Source organism: Arachis hypogaea, chromosome 16 (assembly GCF_003086295.3).
Source record: "Arachis hypogaea cultivar Tifrunner chromosome 16, arahy.Tifrunner.gnm2.J5K5, whole genome shotgun sequence".
NCBI lineage: Eukaryota > Viridiplantae > Streptophyta > Magnoliopsida > Fabales > Fabaceae > Arachis > Arachis hypogaea.
In genome coordinates, this window is record NC_092051.1 from 10,535,242 (window position 1) to 10,554,366 (window position 19,125).

General features: G+C 33.8%; 1 protein-coding gene across 30 annotated transcripts; it reads right to left on the reverse strand.

The window, feature by feature from the left end:
- Window positions 1-4,221: 4,221 nt before the first annotated feature.
- LOC112756349 (uncharacterized) lies at window positions 4,222-16,229 on the reverse strand. Of its 30 annotated transcripts, XM_072219808.1 has the most exons (14): window positions 15,773-16,181; window positions 15,398-15,470; window positions 15,218-15,301; window positions 14,682-14,858; window positions 14,062-14,172; window positions 13,664-13,950; window positions 13,405-13,575; window positions 11,866-12,009; window positions 10,921-11,767; window positions 10,727-10,844; window positions 9,315-9,347; window positions 8,717-8,756; window positions 4,563-4,687; window positions 4,222-4,458 (listed from the first exon to the last, which is right to left on the reverse strand). In XM_072219808.1, exons 2-6 carry the CDS (start codon window positions 15,426-15,428, stop codon window positions 13,808-13,810), a joined length of 546 nt encoding a protein of 181 aa, XP_072075909.1. In that variant the 5' UTR covers window positions 15,429-15,470; window positions 15,773-16,181; the 3' UTR covers window positions 4,222-4,458; window positions 4,563-4,687; window positions 8,717-8,756; window positions 9,315-9,347; window positions 10,727-10,844; window positions 10,921-11,767; window positions 11,866-12,009; window positions 13,405-13,575; window positions 13,664-13,807. The 30 variants fall into 30 exon arrangements, 13 of the variants coding, with proteins under 13 accessions (XP_072075909.1, XP_072075912.1, XP_072075908.1 ...); XR_003179299.3 differs by lacking the exon at window positions 15,398-15,470 and having other exon boundaries at window positions 15,773-16,229; XR_011873857.1 differs by lacking the exon at window positions 15,398-15,470 and having other exon boundaries at window positions 13,661-13,950; window positions 14,754-14,858; window positions 15,773-16,202.
- Between the last annotated feature and the right edge of the window lie 2,896 nt (window positions 16,230-19,125).

Genomic DNA, 19,125 nt, shown 5'->3' on the forward strand with positions numbered 1-19,125 from the left:
ATCTTTACTAAAATATCAATTTTTAACTCACACTAACATTTAAATAATATCTGAAATCACAAACAAGAAAAACAAAAAAATCCACTAAAAAGACATCTGAAAGTGAAATAAATGTCCAAAACCAGTGATAGTTAGTTTTGTTAGAAATCACAAGACTAATGTATAATATGTGTTTGATAAAGTATAATTTTATTATAAAATATTTTATTACTAATAATTTTAACTATAAAAGACATAAACTAATTTAATATTTATGAAATATTGAATTATTTTAATAAAATTACTCAAATATTTTACAAAACTATCCAACAAATACGTATTCTGACTACTTACACGCAGGAATTTGCTATACTATTTTTTTGTTATAAACTTATATATATCAAACATTTGGTTCATAATGGAATTGTTATCAACTTTGGAAAAAGAGAAAACAAAAAGCATGCATTCGTACGTCCTTACCATGGTACGAATTTCTTTGATTACCTCTTTCAACAATGCACACACCACCACTATCCCTAACACTAGGTCATAATCACACTCACCCCTTCGTACAATGTATTGCCAAAAATTATCTTATAAAATGGTGATCTTCTCTATATGTTTTTCATTGTGTCTAAGAGACCTTCCTTCTCCACTGTGTTTATTTTTTTCTTTTTCACTGTTCCTTTGTCACTGTGATTCTTCTCTACTGATATTGAATACACTTCTCTACTGATATTGAATACACAAAACACCATTGTCTCTTCAAGGCTCATCATATGATTCTTCTCTACTGATATTGAATACACAAAACACCATTGTCTCCTCATGGCTCATCATCAAGATGTACGTTTTCTTTTTATTAAGTTTTCTTTTCATCACTTATTTGTAATTTCATACTTATATATGAGTATTACTTCCATTTTAAATTTTAAAATGTAGTTTCTATAGGTATATTTTAGTGCTTTATTTGTTGTTTAACTATTTATTTTAACTAAAAAAAAAATACAATGATCAATTTTTTTTGTGTCTTAAAAAAGTACAATAATTTTATTATTCCACTTATTTGTTTTTCTAAAAAAATGGCTTCTTTTAATTAAAAATAATAAAAAAATGAAAGTTAAATATATTATTTTAAATTCAAATGAGATACAAAAAATTTAATTTTGTAAAAAATTACTATTATTTTAACAAAAAAAGTAAATATTTTTAATATTGTCCTAAAGAAAATAAATTCAATATACTATTATTGGTCTTGTATAAATATTATTAAAATTATTATTTAATATTTTCATAATGTAAACAGTAGAAAAAATAGTAATAATTTTTTTTCAATCAAATTGGATTAATCATTATATTTTGATATATTAAATGACATATTTTAAATTAATATATACTATTATATTTGGTTATATATATGTACATGTATGTGTGTATGTGTAAAATTTTTGTTCCATTAAACAGCCCAACAAAAAGAGGTTCCGTAGATGATTAACTTTGTTAACCTGGAAAAAAAATGATGATTGGTTATATACACAGTTATATTTGGTTACATATGTGTATGTACAAAATTTTTGTTCCTATTAACAAGGCCCATTATATAATTATTGAAGAAAAGAGATTGACTTTGTGTGCATGTATGGTTAATTAAAAAGCCCAACAAAAACAAAGCCTATTGATTGACTATGTTCACCTAAAAAAAAAAATTGACTTTTTCCACTTGTAGGCTTATGTTGGAGAGGACCAACCCCCACCCCCACCGTCAGCCACCGCCACCCTCACCGCCACCCTCCATCCCCAGTCCCCCACCCCACCAGCCCCACCCCAACCCACGCCGCCAGTCACAGCCCCAGCTCCACCCCTTCCCACTCTCCCCCACCGTCACCGCCACCCCCGCAACCGTCACCGCCACTTCCCAGTCCCCCACCAGCCCCACCCCAACCCACACCGCCAGTCACAGCCCCAGCTCCACCCCTTCCCACTCTCCCCCCACCGTCACCGCCACCCCCGCAACCGTCACCGCCACCGCCACTTCCCAGTCCCCCACCAGCCCCACCCCAACCCACACCGCCAGTCACAGCCCCAGCTCCACCCCTTCCCACTCTCCTCCCACCGTCACCGCCACCCCCGCAACCGTCACCTCCACCGCCACTTCCCAGTCCCCCACCAGCCCCACCCCAACCCACACCGCCAGTCACAGCCCCAGCTCCACCCCTTCCCACTCTCCCCCCACCGTCACCGCCACCCCCGCAACCGTCACCGCCACCGCCACTTCCCAATCCCCCACCAGCCCCACCCCAACCCACACCGTCAGTCACAGCCCCAGCTCCACCCCTTCCCACTCTCCCCCCACCGTCACCGCCACCCCCGCAACCGTCACCGTCACCGCCACTTCCCAGTCCCCCACCAGCCCCACCCCAACCCACACCGCCAGTCACAGCCCCAGCTCCACCCCTTCCCACTCTCCCCCCACCGTCACCGCCACCCCCGCAACCGTCACCGTCACCGCCACTTCCCTGTCCCCCACCAGCCCCACCCCAACCCACACCGCCAGTCACAGCCCCAGCTCCACCCCTTCCCACTCTCCCCCCACCGTCACCGCCACCCCCGCAACCGTCACCGTCACCGCCACTTCCCTGTCCCCCACCAGCCCCACCCCAACCCACACCGCCAGTCACAGCCCCAGCTCCACCCCTTCCCACTCTTCCCCACCGTCACCGCCACCCCCACAACCCTCACCGCCACTTCCCAGTCCCCCACCAGCCCCACCCCAACCCACACCGCCAGTCACAGCCCCAGCTCCACCCCTTCCCAGTCTCCCCCCACCCTCACCGCCACCCCCCATCCCCAGTCTCCAACCCCCACCGCCAAACCCAGCAACTCCCCCCTACCTTCACCCACTCGCCCACCCCACCCCCACCGCCAGCCCGCACCCTCACCGCCACCCTCGCAACCCAGGGCACCCGTACCACTCCCACCTCCACCCCCCACCCCCACACCGCACCCTCACCGCCCCCACCATTACCACACTACCACCACCACCCACCAACACCTACACCACCCCCATCATCGCTACCACTAGGCAGCCCATAGGTGCATCTGAAACTGTAAGTGGAGGTGAAGATGATGAAATTGCTATACCTTTACTTTCTCATGAAGATGTTGCTGAAAATCAACCAACTTTTTTACAGGTGTGTGCTAAACGTTAAGCTTCTGATACAAAACTTATATCATAGATTGAATAAAATGTTTAAATTGGCCATAAAAAAAATATTCTTAATTATATTTTTTTATTTAAATTTAGAAAAAAATATTAAAAAAATATTTAGAATAATTAAAGAAATTAATTCTATTTTTTTAATTATTTTATTAAAAAATAATTATTTAAAACAAAAAAATTAATAAATATATAATTTAAAAATATCTGTTTAGATATAATTAATATATGGCTCTTTAATGTTATTTTTTATATAATTTTAATTTATTTATTATAAAAAAATTATAATTTAATTTTTTTTTTATTGCAGGGACATCCTACTACCTCATTTTTTATGTTAGTTTTAGTATGTTTTTTATTTTATTTTTTTATTGGAATTATAATTTATATGCATGGGAGGTTTAAGGGTAATTTTACACAAAAATTGGTAGATGCACTCTATTTTATATCAGTTACTCTAAGTACGGTAGGATTTGGGGATATTATCCCTGTTTCTGTATTGACTAAAATAGGAATTATATTTTTAGCTCTCTGTTGCCCGTTTGTTTCTAACATTCTTGAAAGTTTCATAAAATACTTTCTTGAAAAACTAGAAACATACATCATTACAAATTTTCCACAATACATACCAAATGGTTGGGTAGTTGAGGATAAGATAGTCCATAAAATAAAAGTTAGGATAGCCATTGGTATTGTCATGGTAGTCATTATTATGGGAACAATTATAACCCATTTTTTAGAGGATATAAATTGGTTTGATAGTTTTTATTTAACTATAATTTCCATGACAACAGTAGGTTTTGGAGATTATTCATATAGTACGATTGGAGGAAGATGTTTTTCAGCTATTTTTATTTTATTTAGTGTTATTACTTATAGTCTTGTAGTTTCATATTTGACTAGTTTTATTCTTCCAATTAATTCTCATTGAATTGTATTTTGTAAATTTTACAATGACAATGAATGAAAATAATAGTCATCTTTTTCATACTTTTTTCTTTTCTTTTCATAATATATTTAATTAATTTTAATCAAATTAAATTTTTTTATTCTAAATTATTCTACAAAGTAACCATACAAGCCAAGAAAGTTAATTGAGAAGTGAGGCAATATCATTAGCTACATTTTGAGCATCATTGCTAGCTCCAAAGAATCCTCTATGTGCAAGCCCAACACAGTACAAATTGTTCTTACCCTTCCAGTAATTTGAAAAATTACTTGCCTTGGCTAAACCATTCTCATTCAGAAGATCATCACCCCCCCTGTATAAGTAGTTCGTATATATAACCATGTCACGATTGATATATAAAGTTTAGATATGTTTAATAAGTGAAGTAGTGTAGGCATTATGTAATCTGTCCTGTACCTTGAGCCACTTTTGTGTTGATGTATTGAAGTCAGTGCAGAATATGATCGAATCAAATGAGTGGCACTTGCCATCTCTCAACAATACCTCGTTACCTCTAATTTCTCTATTTCTGCCGATAACACCTACACGACAACATTATATGTCATACAATACAACAAACTAATAATACAACTCACTACTTAAGTATTGTTATGTAATATAGTATGCCTGGACATTTTCAGTAGTCCTTCGCAAGGACTACACAAAGACCTATACAAGTACATAGATAAATCGCCTTTACATCTTGTCCTGTTTATTGTATATGTTGTACTAGCAGAAGACCGGTGCCACGGCTGAAAATTTTCTATTTGTTAAATTTCTCTATTTGATTATGCTCCTAAAAATGATTCTATTATTATTTTGTTAAAAATTACGTGTAATATGTATTGACTAAAAAAATATAAACAATATTTTAATTATATCATTTTCAACAAAAGATACAATAAAATTCAACACTGACCAAAACATTGTAGTTTGAATAATTTTCCTAAAACGAAGCATGGCTTAGAGCCAATGACGTAGTTGATTTGAAGACTTATATTGTAAAAAAAAACTAAAATATCAATCGCGCATTTAGATTGTTTTCATATGTCATGTTCTCCTCAAGATTATAACCAAAAAAATACCTATGCTTTCAAGTATTTTAACATTAATTTTTAGACAACTTTTAGAACAAATTTTAACTAAATTTTAAAAAAAGATACATTTATTGTAATATAAAAATAAAAGTAACTATTGAAATTTTTTTTACTAATTAACTATTAAGATTATTTTTTTAGCCATACCAACTTAATATTTAACATATATCTAATCATGTGTTTCAAAAACTAATTAATTCAATTTAAAAAACTACAAAATCTTAAACAAATGTGAAAAGTGAAAAATATAATTGTCGTGATTAACAACTGATTTTATAAGTTTTTGATCATTAGTTTCGGATAAATTGAAGTGAAATAATCAACCAAACATAAAATACACATGAGGTATAAACGTATTGCCTTCATAAGGATATTTTATAAGATAAATTTTGAATTTGCTAATATAGGACAAAGAAAATTAAAATATCAATAATATCACACTATCACAAATCACAAAAAATGAGATATGATGCTATATATATTTAGATTAAAAATTCAATCTTGAACTGAGAGCAATATGAAGTGGGACATGAAAAATAAAGCCAAAATCTCTACACTCAATTTAGACATGAATAAACATTTCATGGATCAAACATTCTCCGCAAAGCCCTAGTAAAATTAAAAGAAAGTGCCGATATAAAGAGTTAAAACAAAAAGAATATACTATTTTGCCACTTAGGCTACATTAACTAATTTGGCCAACATGTATCTAAGAAATCCATCTAAAAGACAAAGTAAACAAAAGATCAGTTACGAATTGTTGAATATAGAGATATAGAGATACAAAATAAAACTCTCAGAGAGACAATTTCTATATTAAAAAATTTGCTTCCAATGTCGGTTATCAAATTCAAAACGTGCTTATTATACAAATGCACTCTAGTTACTAACAACACAAGGAAAAAAAGAGTCAAAAAGGCACAAAGGTAAATGTAGCTCTCAATTCGATTGGGTGCAAAAATTCTGAAAAAGAAAAATGTGAATAATTCAAGTACAATTCTAACATGGTAGAATAATACTAAAAAGGGATAAACTACTTACTAATCTTATTTCAAAAAAAAAGAAACAGAAAAAGAACAAAATAAAGAATAATAACAAAACACATCACGACTTTTCAAAATACAAATTAATAAAGTCAATAGCTGAAATTTCTTATAGCCGACTCCTCCTAGTGGGACAAGACTTTTTTGTTGTTGTTGTATTTCTTATAGAAATAAAATAATTTTACAAAGAAAAAAAATGTATTGGATTGATTTTTATAGAATTTTTTACTTTTTACCATAGAACCTTTTTAAATTTAAATGCATAAAACTATCATTTAAGAGTTTCAAAAATAAGAGATCAGTTCCAGTGTGAAGCAAATGGTGAAAGAAAATAGCAATACTATTTATTTTAGTTAAATATCCAAGAAGAAATCGGGCATCAATAAAAAAAAAATTAAAAGCTAATTTAGAATCATAAATAAAAATAAAATAACTAACAACACCATAATAAAAATCAACAACAGCAAAAACTCACGAGATTTTGTTTATCAATTAATAAATTAAAATTTCCAGATAGATGCATGATTCTTAAATTTAAAACTTGTTCCTACCTAAACAGAAACAAATTTTGGGAAAAACTAAAAACTGAAAAATAATGACACTCACCTCAACCTCCATTATTAGGCGTTATTTTTTTATTTGAAAGAATAATATGTTTTCATTTTTAAAATGTATGTTCTCCTCTAAGTTAAGGGACAAAGAGAATTGGTAAACTAACCATTGCCAAAACACTAACAAACTTTGTAAACTTACAGCACCAAGAAAGCAGAAAAAACTGAGACAGCTGTAATTAAACCAAGGAGATCTGAATCTATTTAAAAACACATCCAAGTGGATAAAGTGCAGAAAAACTACAATAATATCTTAATAAAATTATCTAAGAGCAAACTACAAAAAATAAATTGTACCACAAATTACAAAAAATAAATAACAAAATCTAAATAATCCAAGTTCAATTCAAGTGGTGTATAATAATACAAATAAGGATAAGCTTCTCACTAATTTTATTTCAAAAAAGAGAAAAAGAGAATATGTATTTCTAAAATAAATAACCAAGAAGATAAAAATAATAAAAATGAGAGAAACAGAAGAAGAACAAATTAAAGAATAGTTACAGAACGCGTGACGACTTTTCAAAATACAAATTAAAGAAACCAGCACTTGAAATTGCACAGTATAAATTTAGAGAGATTATTTGTTATAGAAATTAAAGAAACTTAGAGAGAGAAAGTGCATTGGATTGAATTTTATACAATTTTTCTCTTTTTATCATAGAAGCTTAGAAATTAAATGCATAAAAATGTATCATTTAAGAGTTAGAAAAATAAGAGTTAAGAGTTCTCCCGTGCAAAGCAAATGGTTAAAAAAAAAAAAAAAAACAGAACAACAACGCTAAATATTTATTTAATTAAATACCCAAGAAGAAATAGGGCATCAATAATTCAAAGATTAAAAGCTAATCTAGCATCATAAATGAAAATAAAATAAATAATGCCACAATGCCAAAAATTCAATCAAAGCAAACTCTCACAAAATTTCGTTTATCAAATAATAAAATAAAACTCTCAGAGACACAAAATTCATGTATTAAAAAATTTGATTCCAGTGTCAGTTATCACATTCACAACAGCAGTGCTTATTATCCAAATGAAGTCTAGTTACTAACAAGTAACAACACAATGAAAAAAAAAGAGTCAAAAAGGCACATGCTCTCAATTCGTTTGGGTGCAAAAATTTCTGAAAGAGAAAAATGTGAATAATTTAAGTACAATTCTAGCACCGTAGAATAATACTAATATTATTTCAGAAAACAGAGAAACAAAATATGTATTCATAAAATAAATACTAAAGAAGATAAAAACCAAAAAATCAGAGAAACAGAAAAAGAACAAAATAAAGAATAGTAACAAAACAAATGAAGATTTTTCAAAATATAAATTAACGAAGCCAGCAGCTGAAATTTCACCCTATAATTTTCGATAGAATATTTCTTACAGAAATTAAATAATCTTACAGAAAAAAAATGTAGGATTGATTTTTATAACATTTTCCACTTTTTACCACAGAACCTTTTTAAAATTAAATGCATAAAACTGTATCATTTAAGAGTTTGAAAAATAAGAGTTCAGAGCTCCAGTGCAAAGTAAATGATGAAAAAAAATAGCAATACTATTTATTTATTTAGTTAAATACCCAAGAAGAAATAGGGCATCAAAAAAAATAAAAGCTAATGTAAAATCATAAATGAAAATAAAATAACTAATAACACCATGCCAAAAATCAATAACAGCAAATTTTACGAGATTTTGTTTATCAATTAATAAAATAAAATTCTCAGATAGACGCATGATTCCTAAATTTAAAACTTGTTCCCACCTAAGCATAATCAAATTTTGGGAAAAACTAAAAACTGGGAAATAATGACACACACCTCAACCTCCATCAATGCCTTGATGTTTTCCATCTACCAACTAATATTCGAAAAACAAACCAAAAATAAAAAAAAAATCATAATAATAACGAAAGAAAGAATAAAAAAGCAAGTGATATGAAAGAAGTAGATGAAAAGGCAAAGATGAGATCCTTGATGGTTACAGATTCAATAGAGAAAAAGTGCATCGGATTGAATCTTATAGAAATTTTCACCTAAAACCACAGAAGCTTTTTTAAAATTAAATGACTAATATATCATTTAAGAGTTAGAAAAATAATAGTTCCAGTATGAAGCAAATGGTGAAAAAAAAAAGGCAGAACACCAACGCGAATTATTTATTTAGTTAAATACCCAAGAAGAAATAGGGCATCAATAATTCAAAGATGAAAAGCTAATTTAGCATCATAAATAAAAGTAAAATAAAAAACACCACCATGCCAAAAATTCAATCAAAGCAAACTGTCACAAGATTTTATTTATCAAATAATAAAATAAAAATCAAAGAGACGCAGAAGTCCAAAATTAGAAATTTGCTCCCACCTACGCAGAATCAACTTTTGGGAAAAATAAAAAACTGAGAAATAATAAAACTCACCTCAACCTCCAGCAATGCATTAACGTTTTTCACCTACCAATTAACATACAAAAATACAAACCAAAGAAAAAAAGTTTATAATGATAATAACGAATGAAATAATAAAAGATTACGTCATTGTTTATGAAAAAAAATTATTAAGCAACTGAAATTCAAGGTCGTTATTTTTTTATTTGAAAGAATAATATGTTTTCATTTTTATTATGTATGTTCTCCTCTAAGTTAAGGGACAAAGAGAATTGGTAAACTAACAATTGCCAAAACACTAACAAACTTTGTAAACTAACAACACCAAGAAAGTAGAAAGAACTGAGACAGCTGTGATTAAACCAAGGGGAACTGAATCTATTTATAAACACATCCAAGTGGATAAAGTGCAGAAAAGCTACAATAATATCTTAATAAAGTTATCTTAGAGCAAAAAAATCTAGATATGCCAAAAGATCATGTTTATTTTTTATTTTTCTTTTTTTTTTGGTCCCTAAAATGAGAACACTAAAAAAATGGCATTTAGTAAATGCACAAACATGCCAAGGATTAGTCAATTACTGTGGCAAAAGACGACCCGAACTTGTTAATTGGCATTTAGTATTAATAATGACGAATAAAATAATAAAAAAGTAAATGATATGAAAGGAGAAGATGAAAAGGCAAAGAAGAGATATTTGGTGGTTACAGATTCAATAGAAAGAAAGTGCATTGCATTGATCTTTATAGAATTTTTCACTTTTTACTACAGAAGTTTTTTAAAAATAAATGCATAAAAATGAATCATTTAAGAGTTAAAAAAAATAAAAGTTAAGAGTTCCAGTGCGAACCAAATGGCGGGAAAAAAAAGGTAGAACAACAACGCTAATTATTTATTTAGTTAAATACCCAAGAAGAAATCGGGCATCAATAATTCAAAGATCAAAATCTAATTTAGCATCATCAATCAAATCAAGATAGGTAACACCACCATGCCAAAAATCAATCAAAGCAAACTCTCACGAAATTTTGTTTACTTTGAGCTATATTTTCAGTGAGCAAAAATAATACTCCAAAAAAGAGGATATAAAACTACAATCTGAATTGCTTAGTTGTTAATTAGTTCAAAATTTTCAGCACTTTCTCACAAACAAATAGTCTGATTAACAGACAATCACCAAAAGAAAAAAGAAAAGAAAACCCACAATCATTTGAAACAAAAAACAAAGAAACACTAGAATACATGATCATGATATATAAACTCCATATTCTAACAGATCACAATTAACAAATATGAACAACTTTCAATAGTAATAGTAATAAACGGGAAAAAAGGATAAAAGGTTATCTGAACAATTGAAGGCATACTTAGGGAATGATTCAGTAAAAAAAGAAATATCTTGAATAGGATCAACCATAAAATTCATTATATCAAATTGACTCACATTTTTGGGGGACTCAACTGAACAAAGGGGAAGATGAGCAATCATCTCGTGCTAAGCACATTCATCCTTCTTGGTCAACTGAACAACCCCGTCAAACACCAGCACTTTGTGCCGCGGACTGCAAACAAACAAAGCTTACGTAATTGCTTGTGAAAAAAAAATTAAAAGAACAATTTGAGAGGAAGATGCTGAACCTCAAAAACCAAGGCTTCTTGGTACTATGACTGATCCTTGAAGAGGAGCTCCTCAACTTTGATGGAATGAGTTTCTCCAGAAAATAGGCACCAAACCCATCAGCAGTATTCATTTGCAAAAAAGATGAAGAAGCACCCTTGACAAAGTGATTTTGATGTGTTCATAATAATAAAAAAATAACAGTTAGAAGAATAAGAGTTAGACAAAATTTATTTTAAAAATCCATTTATAACATGCATGGGGTAGTTATTTCTAAAGTGTGATAATTGCAAGAAGAACTAAGGTAGCTAGTCCAATGCACACGTACATATACTATATATAAAAAGAGCTAATTCATTGCTTTGCAACACTAAAACAACACTGGAAATATATAAACGTGCCTTAGCCAAAGGAAATCAACAGAAAAAATACAAATATCAATATTGAAATACAAATATCTTGCTTTTAAAAAACTACATATACCAATATACAATTCCAAACCCACCCTAAAGATCCTATCAAATCATGGCACTTGCTAAAAACACAAATATTTTCTTTTTTCTTCCTGCACTTCCCAAATCTTACACTTAATTTGATAGATTTGAAATAAGGGTAAGAAATACTAACAGTGATTAGAGTAATAATAAAAAGATTATCAATTTAAAATATTAAAATATACATTATCTCGAATAACAAATAAGTATTTTAAAACCACAAAAAAGAACAAATTAAACATAATTTATAAAGAAAAAGCAAGAAAAAAAATTATTTAACTTAACTTTCTTGCAAACTTTCTGACTCCAGTAGAACTATGTTGCAATCTCATATCAGAATCTAGCATGGATTCTCAATTGATCTTTTAAACACCTTCATATACCAACAGATCGCAGTATAAATAACAGTAAATTAACATTTATTTGAAACATAATCTAATAAATCCTAGAAAACATGATGATAACCTTCACCTTCAGGGCTTCTATCGCCAGCCATCGGGCTTCGACTGGACCAGCTCTTGATTCCGCTCGGCATATACCGGCGTTTTGAGTAATCGAAGAAACCCTTTCTTCCTCTTCATAGATGTTGTAGGTGTCACTGCAGCTGCGCGGCCACTACAAGAAAAAGCAATATTTGTACAAAAAAAATTGTTACAAAAAATCGAAATTTTGAAACAAAAGAATTTTGTAACAAAAAAAGAGGGTCGTTGCAGTATGTCCCGTTACAAAAAGGGAATTGTTACAATTCAAAGTAATATTTTGTAACAAATTTTTTTAATACAAAAACCAAAATTTGCTACGAAAGTGGTAACACTTTTTTACCTTTAAAATATTTTTCGTAACAATTTAGATTTGTGTGTCATAATATTTTGTTACAAAATACTACTTACTTTTGTAACATTTTTTATTCTTAGTTACAAAAATAAAAAGTTGATTTTAAAATATTTAATTAAATAATTGATATATCAATTAATTTTCTAATCCCACTAACCCAACATTTATATGATATATAATAATATAGATAATTAAAATATCTTACATGTCATTAATATTCTTTTACAATAAAATAATTTCTACAAATTCAACTAAACATAACTTTTTTCTAACATAAAATTGTATCATATCAAATTTATAATTCTTGACTCTTCTAGCATATTTCAGTCAATATAAAGTCTAGCATGTTGGCATTAATTTTGTACCCCTGCAAATATAAACAATGAAAACCAAAATTAAAAAATAACACATAACACTATCTTCATTCGAATAAAAATTTAGAACTTAGAAGTTAAAATTAATTAATTCCTTAAGAATATATTCTCAGAGTTCAAAACTAGCCAATCAAAAATGCAAATTATCAAGAATTAACAATTCAATATATAAACTTGGGCTAACTAATCACAACTTAGTGAACAATTTTATTAAATTTACTATAAGTATCAATTGTCAAACAATCATTACAAAACATAATTTTCACCAAAATCTTCATAACAAATATACTTGACTTTTTTTAATGCTTTTACACTCATAAAGTTCCATAATAAGTTTTATGTCAAAACACAAAATAAGAACATAGAGAAGCACCTGAACAGAGTTTCTGTTATTGCAGAAGCAATAGTGATGCAGAGAAAGTTTGGAAATAGAGAATGACGGCTATAAAAAATAAAGCAAGGTTTATAGCAATCAATAATTGGCAATGCATTCATAAAGAATGGCGGCGGCAGAAAATCAAGCAAGGTTCAAAGCAATTAGCAATTAGCAATGCATTCATGAAAGATAACACAAGGCAATTAGCTGTCACAAGAAAGATAACACATTCTTTTCTTGATAATTAAGACTTCTTAAAAAACTGTGAACTAATCTGTCATATAGATTAAAAATACTGTTTTTCCATAACATGAGCTAAACCTCATATCTAACAAGAAAATTAGTGCAACCATAACATTACACTTAACAATATCAAATTTGATAATCATTTCTTGAATCAAAGATAGGTGGAAGTTTAGAACTCACATTCATGTCATAAAATCAGAACAAATAAGCTATTGTCACCCCTGGTGCTCTCCCAAGTCCAGCAGTACAATGCACATAAACTCTTCCTTTTCCCTTTGAGATTGCCCATTCCAATGATGAGACTGCTTTAGGTAGAATATTTCGCAAGGAGTTTGGATCAAAGTCTATTGCCTAATAAAATAGATTTATAAAATATATCAAGCTATGAATTATAATCCAGTCTCAGAAAAGCAAGCAAAGCATTTAACAAACTCACAACCCTTTCAGAAAAGCAAGCAAAGCATTTATCATGACTTTCTACTTCTTTCGGATCCACATAACGGTAATCACCATGTTTGCTGCTTCCGCATGAATCTTGCCGTCCACTACCACGATCCTAGATGACATCACTTGAACGATCTTGTCATCCATTACCAATCGCTTCATCTTTCAACAACTGTTTATCTTTTAACCTTATGTGGCAAAACCATCCAGAAATTTGCTTCTCAGTCAACCCTAACTCCTCAGCAAGATCTTGTTTCATTTCCTCCGTGGGATATTTGTGCTCTGGAAACAAAGGTAAAAAGCAATTCCTCAAAAATCACTAAATTAGTCAATAGAAAGATGCATTAACATTCACAGACAATTAAAAACAAACAAAATTAAAGGAACTCGTACCGTTATAAAATTTCTCCAAGGCCATAATCTGGGAAGGTATTTTGAGTCTTCTTTTATTTTTTTTTCTCTCTGTAGAAGCTTTATTTTCATCTGATTGCAATTCTTCTGATTCTAAACCCCAACATAAAAGAAAGACGTTCAATATATGCAATGAATGGGGGAAAATTACACTACTCAACTTAATCCACATCCACTAGATACCACCATTGATATTATTTCAAACATAGATAGAATTTGAACTACAATTTCACATATTGGAAAACCAAATGCAACAGCTTATTTTCTTGCTCCTAATTACCTAATCTACTCCCTATTTTTTCAATGGTTTCTAACATTAACTCAGCTGAAAAAAGAAAGGGGGCCAAGTTTTCTAATCTCATAGGAGGCCTTTCACAAAGAACCAACAAGGGTTTGTGCTAATCAACATCTCAGTACAAATAGAAGAAGAAAAAACAACAATAACAACCAACATAGAAAGTAGATCCAGCCTTGTACACAAGTTTATGGTCATTGAGAAAAGCAAACAAAACATATAACAAATTAATGGCTTAAGAAAAATGTGAAACATTAAAACAAGAACAAAAAAAAAACTAAGACATGGAAATTGAACATTTTTGTACCCCTCTCTCCCTCCACGAGCTCGCACCGATGACATCGAAGACGAGTAATTTTAAAATTTTTGTTAGTATAACCTCTGCAGTGCTGAATCCACGTCGAGTCAGGCCCACTAAATTTAGACCCCGAAGCTCCGCTCTTTCTCCGGCTACCATTGTGTACTTTGGAACATCTTGCGAAACCTGCATTTATATAAGAACATGACATTGTAGTTCCACACCTGAGTAATGTTAAATCACTTGGCATGGTAACAGTATTTGCTTTAACAAGTTATACAAGGAAAATTCAATATCAATAACACATTAGACCCAGTTTAATCAACTTTCTATTAATCATCCCGATGACCAATAATGCTCTATTGAATTCCAAAATCAAGAACAACCAGATTCCTCATACAATACTTACTAATCACAGCCTTCATAAACATTTTTTCTAATTGGCTTAAGTGTTGTATACTATCCTTACATGATATCATAACAATCATATCTTTTTTGTTACAAACAGAAAAATTCAAAACAAAGAGATTCAAAGTAAGACGTACCACATAACCACCACCAAGAAAAGAGAAAGAGCCAAGATGGCAGAATTGATGAACAACAGTCGCTCCTGCAGAGTGAACATAGCCCTACATATGAAAAACATTAATTATTTTCCAACTATAGAATACAAGTTCATTAGAGGAAGCACTAGCAATTATAGCATACAACAAAGACGTATGGACCTAGCAGAAGCTTGCGACTCTCCTTAAACATGCTGGGTTGCAGAAAAATTTTGTTTCTTCCTTAACATAGCACCTAGTGATTAAAGCAATAAATTTAGCAATATACTCAACCATTAAAAAAAAATGTTCATCATCAGATTGCACAAGCAGCGGCAGATTCAAAGGAGAAAATGGAACCAGAAGAGGCAAGAAGAACGAGTAGACGCGGATGGAAATAAATAAATAGCATGCATGTTCATCAACAATACATGGGTAGTTCATCAAATCACAATTCACAATTGCATATAAACCAGATAAAAAACCCCCAAATTAAAAACCCTAAAATTGGAACCCTAACCACCCAAATTTCAGAACCATACAGAAATCTATAGATACCTTCTCAATGATGTGGGCGCAGAGAGACGAGCTGAGCGCTGAGAGGATGAGCTGAGGGCAGATACGACGATGGTGAGGGCGCAGCTAACGATCAATGCAGGAGGGCGCAGCTGACGATCAATGCAGGAAGCTGACGGTGAGTGGGGAAGTCGTGAGTGGTGAGTGCTGAGTGGGGAAGGAGCGACGTGAGTGGCGACGGTGAGTGGGGAAGGTGAGTGGCGAAGGTGAGAGGCGAGGGCACGAAGGGTTTCTCTGATGGTGAATCGAAGGTGAGGGCGCGATCTGATCAGTGTGCTTTGTGGGGAAAGGGTAAAAAAATTCCCTAAGTGTGCTTTGAAGAGCTGTGTCAATGGCTCAATGCCTCCCTTGAAAGCTTAGCTTTCTGAATGTCACTGTCTTGCTTGTACCCTTCATTTCCAACAACAAATCCATGTCCTGATTTTATATCAGTACACCATAACCAACATAAAAATAAAAATAAGAGTAAAAGACATATCGGTCCCTGACCTTTTTAAAATTGGACATTTTTGTCTCTTAAGATTTGAAAATACTTTTAAGTCCCTCACCTTGTAAAATCTGGGACAATTGAACCCCTCCGTCGATTTGGGTTGAAAAACGTCACCAGAGAAGGCTGTGTGGCTGGGGGGAGTGTGACCTGTCCGTTTAAGTTGCTGAGCTGGAGGGGGTACTAAAAATCGAAGGACAGATCGATCCCTGAGCCACAAAACGACGTCGTCCCCTTCCCTGAGCCCTATTTGATCGAAAACCTTTGAGGAAGACATGGGTGTTGATGCTGCGATCGTCCATGATGAGTGAAGGGAGCTCTGCATGCACAAGACCTGGAGGGGGATCTTCATGGGCTGTGCCAGGAGGATGTGAGCGAGTTGGGATTGCGCCCAAGTGCTACTGTGGCGTCTACGCCATTATGTACAAGTCAAGAACGACCAGTAACCCTAATAGAGTGTTTCTTGGGTGTCCACTGTTCAAGGTAAGTGAGCAATTTTTACAGTAGTTGGATTATAGTGTGCTGGGTGTTAATGGGTGATTCACTGAAATTTTGTTCCAGGCTAAAGAACCGTATTGCCGATACTTTATCTGGCTGGATGAACATTTGAAAAAAATTAGGGCCGTCGAGTTTGAAGCCTTGGGTGCGGTGGATGAAGCTGATAGAGTAGCCATTGAAGAACAGCTGCTCCGAAATAAGGATATTGAGAAAAAAGTAGAAGAGTTGGAGAGGAAGCTGTTGTCTATGGAAAGCCAAAAAAATTGAGTTTGTGGCATATAATTGTGATTGGTTTAGTAGTTGTTGTTGTTGCTATATGTATGTTTAGGGTGTAAAAATGATTGATGTTCATGGAATTGGTTGTAATGGTTGATGTAAAAATGGTTGATGTACATGGAATTGATGTAAAAATGATTGATGTACATGGAATTTGTTGTGGTTGCTGTATGTATGTTTTTTTGGAATTTCTTGTTGCTGCATGCATATAATTTAAAACATTTAGACATTATTCAAGGCATTAAACAAGATAGTAATTCTGGATAGATTTAAAGCAAAACGTTAGAATGACATTGTATCTGATTTAATCCAAAACATAGCTAAACAGCACGAGTTAACTCCAAAATATCATAATTTCTGGTTGGCATGTAAACAAGTTTGCCAAGATTACTTTGCTAATAAGCATTGTCTAATGTCATGCTAATAACTAGCCAAAAACAAAACACAGAAATCATGCTGCTTTGTTCACTTCTTCTGAGATTTGAGAATTCTCTTTGTGGCACTGGTAGCTGCTTTCATGGTCTCCTTCGAGGGTCCCCTGCTGGTTGGAGTTTTTTTTGTGTGTGGTGTTGGATTTGTTGGTGGATTTGCACTTGTTGGTGGTCGAACAATTGGTTGCTTGGGTCTGAAAGTATGTGCAGCAGCATTGGAGTCTGGTTGGTCCATTCTTGGCACCTGGGATGGAGGTCTGAATGGAGTCTGTGCTGGAGCTGAAGGTTGGGCCATAAATGGTGCAGGAACTGGTGCAGACCCAGCTGCCTCCCCAGCACGAGGTTCACCCAATGTTTCACCCTGTGATTGATTTTGATCCTATGTAAGAAAGACACAACAATGTAACCAAATGGAGTAATTAGTGCTTAAGCAGTATCAATTATGTATTACTGACTAATAATAAGAAGCATAAAATGGAGGGGCTGATTAGTGCTTAACCAACTGAGGTCTAAAGCATTTTCGGGTGCCGGCTTACCTCTGGTGGAGGGGCTGATTGTGAAAGGGGAAGCAGCACCAGAGTTTGTGAGTTGTCAACTGTCTTCTTGGGTTTCTTCTTCTTTGGTTTCCAGTTCGGGTTACTTGGAGCTCCTTTACAAGTTTTATAATTATGCCCTTTCTCGTTGCACTTGCTACATGTAACCTGGAAGCTTCTTTTCAGCTTTTCTCCTTGCATATGAGCCTCAGCAGGGTCCTTGTTGCGGTTGTGCACCTTTGGCCGCCCAATAGGCCGTTTGATAGGTGGCAGGGCAGGCCTCAACTGCTCAGTTGTGGTCCAGAATTCTTCACTAGGAACGGGCTTGATGCAATGTGCATACGTCTTGTGAATGGACTCCATACACAACCACGGATGCACGTAATCCTCAACCTGGTCATGCCTCTTTCTGATAGCAGCAATAGCATGTATGCATGGCATGCCTGCATAAGCAGCAAAAGTTACATGTAAACCAGCATAATTTTACATACGAGGAAAACATATTAGTTAGGCTTAAACTCTTTACCAGTCAATTGCCAGGTGTTGCATGAACAGGTGTGCTTGATTAGATCCACGTCCACTTTCGTCTTCTTTCTGGTTACCTCAAACCTTTTTCTTTCATTGTCCCCCACCCACTCAGCTATCCACCTACTGCTTGGTTTTATCTTCATCTGCAACCTTTTCTCTTGAACTGGTGCTAACTTACCCCTATGGTGTTCTAACAATCTAATGTGCTTAGTCATCCTTCTCATTAAGTAGCACCTAATCTCCTCACACATTGTCAAAACTGGTTTTACTCTATATTTTACTACCTTTGCATTGAACACTTCACACATATTATTAGTCAGGTTATCCACCTTGGGTCCATGACTAAAATAGGCTTTAACCCAGGTGGTAGGTTCAAACTTCATCAAATATTCCCATGCCGCATTGTTAACCCCCTTCAGCCTATCCATTTTCTCCTTGAATTCTGGTTCAGTTGTACACCTAGCACACTCCCACACAATGTCTCTAATGTGCATGTCTTTGAACCTATTAATAAAGTTCTTCCATATATGCATGACACAGTTTCTATGATGTGCCCTTGGCATTACCTCTTTTAAGGCTGGC

Bases quoted from the DNA above. Each gene is read 5' to 3' on its own strand.
- LOC112756349 (XM_072219814.1), bottom strand. From the start codon at position 15,428: ATGTTTAAGGAGAGTCGCAAGCTTCTGCTAG. The intron at 15,302-15,397 runs GTCCATACGTCT...TTTCATATGTAG, and splicing joins GAGTCGCAAGCTTCTGCTAG to GGCTATGTTCACTCTGCAGG. The intron at 14,859-15,217 runs GTACGTCTTACT...ATATAAATGCAG, and splicing joins TTCTTGGTGGTGGTTATGTG to GTTTCGCAAGATGTTCCAAA.